The sequence below is a fragment of the Bos mutus genome, chromosome 14 (assembly GCF_027580195.1).
Source record: "Bos mutus isolate GX-2022 chromosome 14, NWIPB_WYAK_1.1, whole genome shotgun sequence".
Taxonomy (NCBI): Eukaryota; Metazoa; Chordata; class Mammalia; order Artiodactyla; family Bovidae; genus Bos; species Bos mutus.
This window is the reverse complement of record NC_091630.1, coordinates 49,954,904-49,968,625: the sequence shown is the minus strand read 5'-3', so window position 1 is coordinate 49,968,625 and position 13,722 is coordinate 49,954,904. Positions and strand designations below refer to the sequence as shown.

Below are 13,722 nucleotides of genomic sequence, written 5' to 3'. Positions count from 1 at the left end.
AGAGTCGGACACGACTGAGTGACTCAGCATCATTGTCTACACACTATATACTATACAGTTTATTTGCTTATTTGTTTCTTCCCAGTATAATTTAAGCTTCTGGAAGGCAGGGAGTTTTGTTTGTTTTTTAAAATGCTGTATTCACAGCCCGAAGGACAGTGCATGGTACAATAAATGTAATTAATTCATTAGTGAAATCACTTAATAAATATTTGCTTAGTGCACAGCATTGGGCTTGACATTATGGGATATAAATAAGAAGTGTAAGATCTTTTCATGATCTTGAACTAAAATAAATATGACATTGCTACAGAAAGATGGGTGTCAAGATAACGTGCAAATGTACTGTAGGTTAGAACAGCATGTCATTGGTATTTGGTAGAAGAAAAGATGATTGCTGGCTGCAGAAACCATGTCTGGGTCCTTTGTTCAGTTATGGTTTAATTTGTTTTGCAAATTTTACAGCACATCTTTTGATAGTAAGGACTAATTCCATTATTGTGTCATTTTGAGTTAGTTTAAGAAGTGATTTACGGCTAAACATTCGAGTTTAGCCTGGCGGAATCAGTTATGTTGTTATTTCTTTGCTGAGTCGTGTCCAACTCTTTGAGACCCCTTAGACTGTAGCCCGCCAGGCTCCTCTATCCACGGGATTCTCCAGGCAAGAATACGGGAGTGAGTTGCCATTTCCTTCTCCAGATGATCTTCCCAACCCAGGGATCAAACCTGAATCTCCTTCTTTGCCAGGCAGAGTCTTTACTGCTGAGCCACAACTCAGAGTCCAAATCTAGTTAATTGCCAATTCAGAGTCTGACAGTATGTTTTGGCTTTAAAATTCCAGTGGAAGAGCTTTTCCTTTGGGCAGATTCACAACTGTTTGATGATGTGTGGATTGTGGATGCCCTTGGGGTAGCAGCCCCTGCTGCCTCCTGTCCTCATCTTGTAATGTGACTGTATTTAGCATCTTTGGGTCACAAAGGCAGGACTTCTGTTTACACGAGCATGAGAAGGGTTTGCCCATAAGACATTCTCTCTCGGGCAAATAGAGAAAGCCTGGAGGAAACCCAAAGCAGAGGGAGAGGGGTAGATGGGTTTGTATTGTCTGAAGGTAAGTTAGTGAGGAGGTTTTGCCCATTTAGTGTTTGTTTTAATATTTGGCTAGCACTTTAAAGTTTCCCAGTATCTTCACATGGTGATGACAGCGGCTGGGGAGCGGGTGTGCCATGGTGAACCAGCACTGTGTTGTATGCATTTCATTCTCACAGCAACCCTGTGGGACACTCTTCTTACTATCCATGTTTCATAGATGTCAAGGAGAACTATCCTGGTTTTGCTAGGATAGCACAGCTAATCCATGGCAGAACCTAGATTTGAATACAACTTTCTCATCCAAGTAGTGTGCTGTTTCTCTTCCTCTGAGAGGAACTAAGCTGTCAGAGAGAGCTTAACACTGTATAGGAACACAGGTAAAGGAAAATATATCTGTGAGCATAAATATTGAGCTTTAGCCTCTATTTTTGCTTCTAAGAATCTAGGAATTTTGTAAAAAAAATACAAAACAAAACTCAGTGTCAAAAACACTGTTTTCTATGCTGTGTTTGTTAGCCTAACACGTGTTCCCACAGGATCAGTACAATCAAGACCTGTTTAAAATGGAAAGCAAATATGTGAACATAATTTGCAGAGCTTTGAAAAAAGTGTTTATACTGAGACCCATGACTTCTCATTTAAAAGATGTTTAAAGCACAGAGGACTCCTCGCAGAATGAGAACTCTGTCATCTCTTCCCTCTTTGGTATTCAGGGTTCATCTGTCTCCAATGTGCCGTTTGGGTAATTGAGTTAATCTAATGCTTTAACCTTTGAGGTGGAGGGAGTGAAGAAGTGTACAATCCATCTTAGGAGACATGAAAGTGTCTTTCCAAATAGAAAAAGTGTCTTTAAAATAATTCATAGCTTCACAGAGCCCTGAGCAATCTCATACAACTTCCTCATTCTCCCAAGCTTCTAAAAACTATAAAATGCCAAAATATTATTTAGATACCACCTCGCGGTGAGACTATTTGAAGTTGCAGCCCCAGCTTCCTTCTTTTTTTTTTTATTTTTAATTTTCCCCTTCCTCTTTGTAGTCGTGTGATATTCTGTATGGGCTTTCCAGGTGGTACAGCGGTCAAGAACCTGCTTAGCAGTGCAGGAGACACGGCTTCAATCCCTGTGTCAGGAAGATCCCCTGGTGGAGGAAATGGCAACCCACTCCAGTATTCTTGCCTGGAAAATTCCATGGACGGAGGTGCCTGGTGGGCTATAGTCCATGGTGTCCCAAAGAGTCGGACACGACTGAGTGACTCAGCATCATTGTCTACACACTATATACTATACAGTTTATTTGCTTATTTGTTTCTTCCCAGTATAATTTAAGCTTCTGGAAGGCAGGGAGTTTTGTTTTTTAAAATGCTGTATTCACAGCCCGAAGGACAGTGCATGGTACAATAAATGTAATTAATTCATTAGTGAAATCACTTAATAAATATTTGCTTAGTGCACAGCATTGGGCTTGACATTATGGGATATAAATAAGAAGTGTAAGATCTTTTCATGATCTTGAACTAAAATAAATATGACATTGCTACAGAAAGATGGGTGTCAAGATAACGTGCAAATGTACTGTAGGTTAGAACAGCATGTCATTGGTATTTGGTAGAAGAAAAGATGATTGCTGGCTGCAGAAACCATGTCTGGGTCCTTTGTTCAGTTATGGTTTAATTTGTTTTGCAAATTTTACAGCACATCTTTTGATAGTAAGGACTAATTCCATTATTGTGTCATTTTGAGTTAGTTTAAGAAGTGATTTACGGCTAAACATTCGAGTTTAGCCTGGCGGAATCAGTTATGTTGTTATTTCTTTGCTGAGTCGTGTCCAACTCTTTGAGACCCCTTAGACTGTAGCCCGCCAGGCTCCTCTATCCACGGGATTCTCCAGGCAAGAATACGGGAGTGAGTTGCCATTTCCTTCTCCAGATGATCTTCCCAACCCAGGGATCAAACCTGAATCTCCTTCTTTGCCAGGCAGAGTCTTTACTGCTGAGCCACAACTCAGAGTCCAAATCTAGTTAATTGCCAATTCAGAGTCTGACAGTATGTTTTGGCTTTAAAATTCCAGTGGAAGAGCTTTTCCTTTGGGCAGATTCACAACTGTTTGATGATGTGTGGATTGTGGATGCCCTTGGGGTAGCAGCCCCTGCTGCCTCCTGTCCTCATCTTGTACGTGACTGTATTTAGCATCTTTGGGTCACAAAGGCAGGACTTCTGTTTACACGAGCATGAGAAGGGTTTGCCCATAAGACATTCTCTCGGGCAAATAGAGAAAGCCTGGAGGAAACCCAAAGCAGAGGGAGAGGGGTAGATGGGTTTGTATTGTCTGAAGGTAAGTTAGTGAGGAGGTTTTGCCCATTTAGTGTTTGTTTTAATATTTGGCTAGCACTTTAAAGTTTCCCAGTATCTTCACATGGTGATGACAGCGGCTGGGGAGCGGGGTGTGCCCATGGTGAACCAGCACTGTGTTGTATGCATTTCATTCTCACAGCAACCCTGTGGGACACTCTTCTTACTATCCATGTTTCATAGATGTCAAGGAGAACTATCCTGGTTTTGCTAGGATAGCACAGCTAATCCATGGCAGAACCTAGATTTGAATACAACTTTCTCATCCAAGTAGTGTGCTGTTTCTCTTCCTCTGAGAGGAACTTGGCATGACAGGCTTTATATGCAATGGCAGTTTAGCTGCTAAGTCATATCCGACTCTTGCATCCTCATGGACTGCAGCCCCGCCAGGGTCCTCTGTCCATGGGATTTCCCAGGCAAGTATACTGGAATGGGTTGCCGTGCCCTCCTCCAGGGGATTTTCCCCACCCAGGGATTGAACTCAGGTCTCCTGCGTTGTGGGTGGATTGTTTACCAACTGAGCCACCAGGGAAGCCATACTATATGAAATAGGATATTAATTTCAGGGGAAATCTAGAAGAAGCATTCTAGAAATATCTATAAGCCTATCATATTTAATGAGCAAGGTAGTTACTTGTAGCCCCCTGTGTGAAAATGTACACTTATCCTTTCTTTTTTAAATCCCATTGCAGCCTTCTGTCTTCGATAACATATTCTCCTAAATTAGAACGTAAGGCATCCGAGTCCATAGTCCCAACAGACAGTGACAACGAGAAGGGAGAGAGAAACAGCAAACGCGTCTGTTTTAACATGGCCGGAGATGAGCAGGAAGACTCGGGGCATGACACCATCAGCAACAGAGACTCTTACAGGTAAATGCATTCATTCCTGAAACTCTTCTCATCGACCAAGTTGAAGGTGATTCTGTGTTTTCCACAAAGGTCTTGAAAAAAATTTTTGACTGTTGCTTTTATTTATTGTGGTTCAGTTGCCAAGTCATGTCTGACTCTTCACAACCTCAGGGACTGAAGCGTGCCAAGCTTCCCTGCCCCTCATCATCTCCATTCGGCCAACTTCATACGAGATCAGGTGTGTTCAGGGTGGTATGCCTGTACACTGGAGCTTGCCCAACTCATGTCCATTGAATCAGTGATACCATTCGACCATCTCATTCTCTGTCACCCCCTTCTCTTCCTGCCCTCAGTCTTTCCCAGCATCAGGATCTTAACCAATGAGTCAGTTCTTTGCAGGTGGCCAAAGTACTGGAGCTTCCAGCTTCAGCATCAGTCCTTCCAGTGAACATTCAGGGTTGATTTCCTTTAAGAATGACTGGTTTCATCTCCTTGCCTTCCAGAGGACTTCCCATAAAATAACTGCAGCTCTTAAACAACCTCAGACAGCACAGTGAGACATCATAGTCTTTCAAATTCTTCCCTTTTATAATCTGTGTAAATTTTGAAAAACCATTTTTTCCTCCAGCTGAGTGGGTCTAATTTGGGAGATTTTTTATTCTCTTATGGATTGTGTAACATGTACGGCAAATAAGCAAATCGTGCATGTGTTAACAGTTTGGGGGGAATATCTGTTTCTGGTGGCTCAGTGGTAAAGAATCTGCCTGCCAGTCAGGAGGCACTGGTTCAATACCCAGGTTGGCAAGATCCCCTGGAGGAGGAAATGGCAACTCATTCCAATATTCTTGCCTGGAGAACCCTGTGGACAAAGGAGCCTGGCGGGCTATAATCCATGGGGTCACACAGAGTCAGACCCCACTTGGTGACTGAGCAGCAGCATCTGTTTCTGGTTATTGGACTATTGAGTGAATAGGGGCTCTTTTTGTCTTGTTTCTCCTCTTCCCTTGTGTTTCAAGCTAATTGGACAAATTTCACTCCCTCACTTCTGTGACCAGCTTTGTACATTTTTTCTTCCCTGCCATGCATTCTGTACAATTTTGGTAGGACTGTGGCAACAAAGTCCCAAGAACCAGGTGGTTTGAAGGACAGAACTTTATATTTATTATCCTAGAGCACTGGAGCTGGAAGTCTAAATGCAGGTGTCAGCAATGTTGTTGCTTTCTGAGAGCTGGGAAGGAAGGCTCTGTACCAGGTCTCTCTTGTTGGGTTGCAGTTGGCTGTCTTCTCCTTCTGTCTCTTCACATCCTTTTCCTTCCAAGTGTGTCTCTGTGTCCACATTTCCTCTTCTTACAAGGACACTGGTCATATTGGACTAGTATTCATGCATGCCTGCTAAGTTGCTTCAGTCGTGTCCGACTCTTTGCGACCCTCTGGAGTGTAGCCTGCCAGCCTCCTCTGTCCATGGGATTCTCCAGGCAAGAATACTGGAGTGGGTTGTCATGCCCTCCTCCAGGGAATTGCCAACCCAGGGATCAAGCCTATGTCTCTTATGTGTCCTACATTTGCAGGCAGGTTCTTTATGACTAGCACCACTGAGAAGCCCATATTGGACTAGGGTCCCCACTGATGACCTCATTTTAACTTGATTACCTCTGCAATGACCCTCCCTCCAAATAAGGTCATAGTCTGGTACACTGAGTGTTGGACTTCAGCATATGAATCTGAGGAGGGGGATACAATTCACCCATAACACCTTCCCTCCAGACTCCGTTGCCATCTTCTTACCCGACGTTCACACAATGGCTCCTGCAGTGAACTTCATTAATTGAAAGTGCTTTCTCTCCTTTGGGCCCTTGTGTCTTCTGGAACCCCGGGGAAGCCCTGGTAACCTGTCATGTGTGCTGGGCGTGCAGCTTCCGAACCTTCCATTTTATTCACATCAACTGCAGATGATTACTCTCTCACTCACTCATTTATTATGCAGTGTTTTACAATTAAAAGTTATTTAGTAATTATTATTAAATCAAAGTTGTTTCATCAGAGATATTTAGCACAAACTCATAGGTTCCATTAAAACATATTTATATATGGTTGTGTCCCTTTGCTGTCCACCTGAAACCATAACCATAAAGAAGGGTGAGCACTGAAGAATTGATGCTTTTGAAATTCGGGTGCTCTTGAGAGTCCTTTGGACTGCAGGAAGATCAAACCAGTAAATCCTAAAGGAAATCAAGCCTGACTATTGCATGGAAGGACTGATGCCGAAGCTGAAGCTCCAGTACTTTGGCCACCTGAATCGAAGAGCCAACTCATTGGAAAAGAACCTGATGCTGGGAAAGATTGAAGGCAGGAGGAAAAGAGGGCAACAGCGGGTGAGATGTTTGGATGGCATCACCGACTCAATGGGCATGAGTTTGAGCAAGCTCTAGGAGATAGTGAAGGACAGCGAAGTGTGGTGTGCTGCAGTCCATGGGTTTGCAGAGTCAGACATGACTTAGCGAGTGAACAACAATACCCCAATACAAAATAAAAAGTTGAAAAAAAAAGCTTATTTTTACCAGACACATGGGAAAAACAGGATGATTTCAGGTAATTTCTACCACAGTCGTCTGTAGCAAGTTCTGGTATTAACTGCTTTTTACATCTAAGAAAGCTGAGACTCACAGGAGTTACATAATTTACCCAGGAAATCAGGTGGCCTGGCTCGCAATTTATTAACCACTCTGCAGTTCCAGTTTCTATATGAAAAGGATTTTAATGAGTATGTGAGTTAATTATTTCTAGAAATTTAATAATATAAAAAACAGATTAACCACTTTTACTGTTTCATTTACTTTTTAGCTTCTAAGGAGACCTGTATGCCCTTTAATAAGAACCTGTGGTTTCTCTCCAGTGGGAAATTACAGATCTAAAATTACTTTCTTACCTCAACTTCTAGTTATCAGATAATTAAAGTTACTCTCAAGTTCTCGCTAGAGTAAAAGAAAAGTTACAAATGTATATTTAAAGTTAAATAAGTCTTTTTTACCTATTCTGAAAGGCAAAAAGAATTTTGTCTGCTGCACTGTTTCTGAAATCTGAAATCTGTCTTGTGTCCATATTCACACCTCCAGCTTTCTTTCCCTTGGCATTCATCATTATCCAGTACTTACTTGGTGAGACATCCTTGCTGGGCTCTGGAGTGGAGACAAGGCATCATCTTCCTTGAGGGGATGGGAAAGGGCTCAGAATGCAATTAATGAGTTATAATCAAAGTTTGTAGTAAGGATTCATAGGCAGAAATCATGAAACAGGATTTGTCTCTCTTAATAAATCAACTCCAGGTGTATACTATCAAATGGATCATGATAAATTTTAAGTTTGGTTTGACTCCTGTAAATTAACTATGCATTTTACTTTTTTATTCTTTTACAAAAGTATTTATTTATTTGGCTGCATTGGCTCTTACTTCCAGCATGTGGAATCTAATTCCCTGACCAGGGATCAAACCCAGGCCCCCCACATTAACAGTGCAGAGTCTTAGCCACTGGACCACACCAATAACTGTGCATTTTAAAATTAATTCATGATTAGGTTATATAAGAAGAAAATTTGAAATATGATTGAATTTGAAATGTTTTCTTTTAAACTAAGCTAAAATGTGATTTGAGCAAACTTGCCTTTCTCATCAGTTTCTAGAAAGCATATTAACAAATATCACAGTGGCATACTATGTTTATCCAATAAGAAGTGACAGGGAAACTTTGCCAAACTTTGTCCTTTTGTGAAGATGACACGTGCCTCCTTATTTTCAGTGACTGCAACAGCAACAGGAATTCCGTAGCCTCCTTCACCAGCATCTGCAGCAGCCAGTGCAGCTCCTATTTTCACAGCGATGAAATGGACTCAGGTACGTTTGGTGAAGCCACGTGGACTCTTTGATGCCAGCCCTCTGGGATTAATTTGTTTCCTCCATACACATTTTTTATCTTTGAACAGCCATTCCTGGTGGCCACACAATGGCCTTTGTTTTACATGCCTGAGAAAGTCAGTTTCCCAATCTCTTTATAAACAGTGAATTTTTTGAAAGATGGAAAGAACAAACTGATTTTTATGTTAATAAATGCTGTCTTATGATGTTTCTGTGGTACTACTGAAGGGTTTAAACAAATGAATTTAAAAAATAATTGAATACCATAGTGCCTCAGACAGTACTTAGAATATAGGAAGAAGGTTATAAAGGGTAGATAGCATTACTATACAGGAAACAAATTTTACCAGGACATTAGACATTGCTGATTGTGTACAGAGGAGGGACAGGCTTTGAAGACAGCAGGTGCACCTGAGCTCAGGTGGGCGATAGGGAAGGGGGCAATGAGAAAAATACTGCTTGATATAAATGTCTTATACAGTTTTTATTTTGTGTGTATGAAGAACAAAAGACTTTTCATCCAGTTGGGAAATGTCTTAAATTTGAAATATGCTGCTTATCCCAGCTATTCAACCATTAGATAAATGCACCATTTGGAAGAATCATTGACACGGGTACCACAGGGCTCTTTCTGTGAGTCCCTCTGCTTTTACTGCAGCTTCAAAGGAGCGATAATCTAACATCCTAATGTCTATCAAAAAGCTTTGGAATTCTTTTTCTGAACATGAGAACTAACATATGGAATAAGAGCTAGTGTTTAATTATTTTTTCCTTTATTTACTCGAAAATGGTTTGGAATGTTAAACATAAGAGGAATGATTTTTTTTTTTAATATCTAGGTGATGAACTTCCCCTAAATGTTCGCATTTCTCGTGATAAACAGGACAAGATACACAGCTGCCTTGAGCATCTTTTCAGCCAGGTACTATTGAGACAATTGTAGGAATTTTTTCCACAGACTGAACTGTCAAAAATCCATTTTCCAGACGTAAAGGAGTTTCAAATTGGAATGGAAAGAACTCATCTGTTTTTCTACCTTGTGTACTTCAGTTTCCAGAGCTTGACATGGGATTCCTTCAGCCATCTGACCCAAAAGATCGTTATGAATGTCAAGTATTTCACAGTCCTTAAAAATTATAAGGGCTTTTCAGGTGGCGCTAGTGGTAAAGAACCCACTTGCCACTGTAGGAGATGTAAGACCGGTTTGATCCCTGGGTCAGGAAGACCCCCTGGAGGAGGAAATGACAACCCACTCCAGTATTCTTGCCTGGAGAATCCCATGGACAGAGGAGCTAAAGCATTTTACAAACAGGAGTTGTTCTATTTGTTATTTGTTTCTTTGTGGATATTCAGATATTCCCTCATGATTTCTTGTCCAATTTCATTTCCAATCTCAAGAAGCACAAGATTGTCTTGGTGCTCATGTTGGTGTTTTGCATTTTTTAAAAAATGTATAACCACAACCAAAATCCATAATGTAGAAACTTTGACCACTTTGTAAAGGATTATGAAAACTTTTAGGTGTTTTTTTTTCAATCATTCTGGACCTCTTACTTCTTTTATAAAGTAAATTTGTATTTTGTGTGAATACGTGGTGGGTGTCCCAGGTGGCACAGTGGTAAAGTATCTGCCTGCCAATAAAGGAGAGGCAATCCCTGGGTCGGGAAGATCCCCTGGAGGAGGGCACAGCAACCCACTCCAGTATTCTTGCCTGGAGAATCCCACGGACAGAGGAGCCTGGTGGCTGCAGTCCATGGTGTGGCAGAGTTGGATGCGACTGAGCACATGTATATTGCACATGGATATATGGTAGGATAGTAAGAGATGCCATTTCAAATGTTATCAGGTGAGTTTATCCCAATATTTATTCAAAGATAGATTTTGCAGGCAGCATAGGAGCCCCAAAATAATCATTGGTTTCAGAAAAAATGCTAGGAGATTTACTGTTGGAAATGTCTGTTATGTGTTATGAGAAGTTCTGTAACTCCCCCAAATCTCTGCTGTTGTGATAGGTGGATTCCATAACCAATCTCCTGAGAGGCCAAGCAGTCGTGAGGGCCTTTGAGCAAACTAAGTACCTGACACCAGGTCGAGGATTACAAGGTGAGGTTTACAATGTACCTGTTCGAGGCAGTTCGGAAACAAAAGTAGGGGATAATACAGTCATGAGGCAAAAGCTTAGCATGAGAAAAAAAAGGTTCTAGGTGCTAGTTCTGTTGTTCATTTAATACTACTTCTATCTGATAGTCATTGAATATATATAATAAACCAAGGTAGGACCTTTTTTAGAGTTCTTTGAAAATTTAAAATGTTTAAAGCCTATAGAGGGCAGACTGGATGTATTAATTCAAGAAATGTAAGTGTTGAGTTGCTTTTGCTGAAATCAGGCTCAATGCTTGGGTACAGCCCAGTGCTGATGGAAGGGGATTTGGGAATGGGGTTGGGGTGGGGGAGGTGGCCAACAGAATGGGGTCTAGAGCTGCCATTGTCTGCCGTCCGGGTTAGGATGTTGAAATAGAGATTTTCATCTAAATTTCTTCCTTTGTTTAAACCTTTGTGAGAAGATAATAAGGATCTGACTTTGTTTTAGATTTAACAGATTTTCTCCCGTAATACAGCTACATAAATTGCTACCATGATAATAGACTAAGACCACAGGAATGGAAGCAAGAGGCTTCTGTTGTTTATGGGCTTGTGAACCGATAAATGGTTGAGACTTAAGAGAGCTTTTCTGTGTTTGTTTAGAGTTTCAGCAGGAAATGGAACCAAAGCTGAGTTGTCCGAAAAGGTTAAGACTTCACATCAAGCAAGATCCTTGGAATCTTCCCAGCAGCGTCCGGAATCTTGCTCAGAACATCAGAAGATTTGTTGAAGGTCAGGATAAAAAGCAAAAAAAAATCCCATGACATGAGCAACACTCATTTAAAAATCCATTAAACCCTCAAATTCAGACATGCCCTGATTACTCTTTGGAGTGTTTCATATTATGAGGAAAATAAAAGGACTGAAAAGGGTGAGAGAAAGCAGAGGAGGGAGAGAAGGAATAAGATGACAAAACCTGTGTTCCAAGGGTCTAGACAACGCAGACTGTATCTCAAAGAATAGTCGTCGGAAATAAAGCAAAGGCTCCGTCTTACGAAGACGAGTAGAGAATGAGGGAGTTTCATATGTTTTATAATATGGAACTATATCAGAAAAATTTCTAAAGGATTCACAAAATGCTTGAAACTACATTTCATGGAAAGTCTAAAATATCAATTGTGAGTCTGGGAGAATCAAAATAAGGTTGAATCATTAGTTTTTCAGTTTGTCTTTCAGAGGTGTTTGTCTAAGTTGCTTGTTATTTTTAATACTAGCATGAGATGGTCTACTCAGCATCCCATAACTGGTACCACCTCTAATTAGAGATATAAAAAATTTCCAGACAATGCCAGTGAGTTTGGTTGCATATTATAGGGTCAGAGTTGTTAAGGAAAATATTCTGAGAGTTTCCAAAGTGATGGTGAGAAAGATGAAATGAGGAATTTGTCTAATTTTTTTTTAAATCTCTAAACCTTTATTAGATCAGATAAAAAAGTAATTATAGAAAAGTTAAGTAACACAATAAATAAATATTTTGGTATCTTACCAAGAAGGCAACTTCTTTAAAAAGATCTGTGGAATTTTACCAAAATTGATCATAAATTAGTCCATAAACACATTTAAAAATTAGAAAAGCTGAATGCTGTGTCTCCATTTACTAATAATTAGTACCTAAAGTTTAAAAGTAACTCATAAATTTGAGAAACACTCTCCTAAATAACTACTGGGTCAAAAAGAACTATTGGCATGAAATCATATACTATTTTAGAAATTATTTTACTTGAGAATACACAGCAAAATATATTAGCTATGACCAAACAGCACACAGAGAAAAACTTAAAAATCTTAAATGCTTTCCAATTTGTCCAATTTGTCTTAGGGTATAAACTTTCTGCCATAACAGAAAGACTCAAAAATACAACAGCCAAAATTAGAGACTTTTCTTTTTCCTGTCCCTGTGTGGGGTACAGGGAGAGGTGTGTGTCACAAGATCATTCAGGAACCCAGGCTGGCTCCATCAACTTCCACGTGGCTTCCATCTCTGGACCGACATAGTCTGCTATGCCTGATGTTACACCTTAGCCAGCAGGAAAGGAAAAGAGAAAATCTAGGTTAATCGGCTTGTCCTTAATGAGGTAACCTTAAACACATCACCAGTCACCTCTCCTTAGTCCAAAGCCACACCCTGCTGCAAGAGAAGCAGAGAAATGTTGATTTTAGAAGGACAGCCATGTATGTGCTCAGGCAAAATCTAGGAGTTCTACTCCAAGCAAGAACAGATTCTAAGGGACACTGGAATATCTTCCACATAGTCTTATCAGTTAAAAAAAAATGAAAAGAACAATAAAAGAAAACCAAGAGTGGATTGTTCATAATTACTTCATTCAGCTGGATTCTTCTTAGTGCCAAAGATATTATCAATTAAAGAAATTAAAAAGATATGTCAATGAATTCCAAGGATGCTAGGGTCCCATTCCAATAAATCAAATCATAGGTTAACTAAACTGATTTATCTACTCTCTTTTCATGTTTAAGGATATTTAACTCATGTATTATTATTTATATTGTGTATACTGGTTTATCTAAATGGAATTTTGGGGTCAACTCAGCCTTACACAGAGGTCTTCTAACATTAGACAGAAGTTAACCTTTTGTTGGGCTTCCCTCATAGCTCAGTTGGTAAAGAATCTGTCTGCAATGCAGGAGACCTGGGTTCGATTCCTGAGTTGGGAAGATCCCCTAGAGAAGGAAATGGCGACCACTCTAGTACTCTTGCCTGGAGAATCCCATGGACAGAGGAGCCTGGCAGGCTGCTGTCCATGGGGTCACAAGAGCTGGACACGACTTAGCAACTAAACCACCACCAATAACCTGTTGTTAGTAAAATAACATTCAAATTTTTGGAATTTTTTCAAAACAACATTATTGAGATATAGTTTATATACAATAAAATATGTACATTTTTAGTGTACATTTCAGTGAATTTTATAAACACATATACAGCCATATAATCACCACCACAGTCAGGATATAGAACACAGGGACCAAACCAAAAGGTCCCCTTGTGCCTCATCCAAGTCAATCACACTCCAGTTTAAGTTAAGGAAAATGTTCTGAGAGTTTCCAAAGTGATGATGGTAAGAAAGATGAAATGAGGAATTTGTCTAATTTTTGGAATCTCCAATTAGTGGTTTTCTGCCCAGTATTAGACCAGTGCTTGGCAATGTCTGGAGGCATTTTCCCGTTGTCACAATCATGGGGCATCTGGTAGGTAGAGGCTAGGGATGCTGCTAAACATCTTACAAGGCACCAGATAGTCTCTCTCATCAAAGAATTATTTGGTCTAAAATATCCTTCGGACTAAGGTGGAGAAACCTGCATAATACATATTATGCTTGTATGTAAATTTATATTCCTCAGTCATTCGTATGTCATTTGAA

The 13,722-nt window shown here is 40.2% G+C and overlaps 1 protein-coding gene across 2 annotated transcripts in view; it reads left to right on the top strand.

The window, feature by feature from the left end:
- PREX2 (phosphatidylinositol-3,4,5-trisphosphate dependent Rac exchange factor 2) overlaps window positions 1-13,722 on the top strand; it is a 304,496-nt gene that overhangs the window by 184,201 nt on the left and 106,573 nt on the right. For both annotated transcript variants that reach the window (XM_070382299.1, XM_070382298.1), the window contains exons 26-30: window positions 4,132-4,311; window positions 8,085-8,179; window positions 9,040-9,122; window positions 10,213-10,303; window positions 10,946-11,074. In XM_070382299.1, coding sequence (XP_070238400.1) covers window positions 4,132-4,311; window positions 8,085-8,179; window positions 9,040-9,122; window positions 10,213-10,303; window positions 10,946-11,074 — 578 coding nt within the window. The remainder of the gene's footprint in view (window positions 1-4,131; window positions 4,312-8,084; window positions 8,180-9,039; window positions 9,123-10,212; window positions 10,304-10,945; window positions 11,075-13,722) is intronic.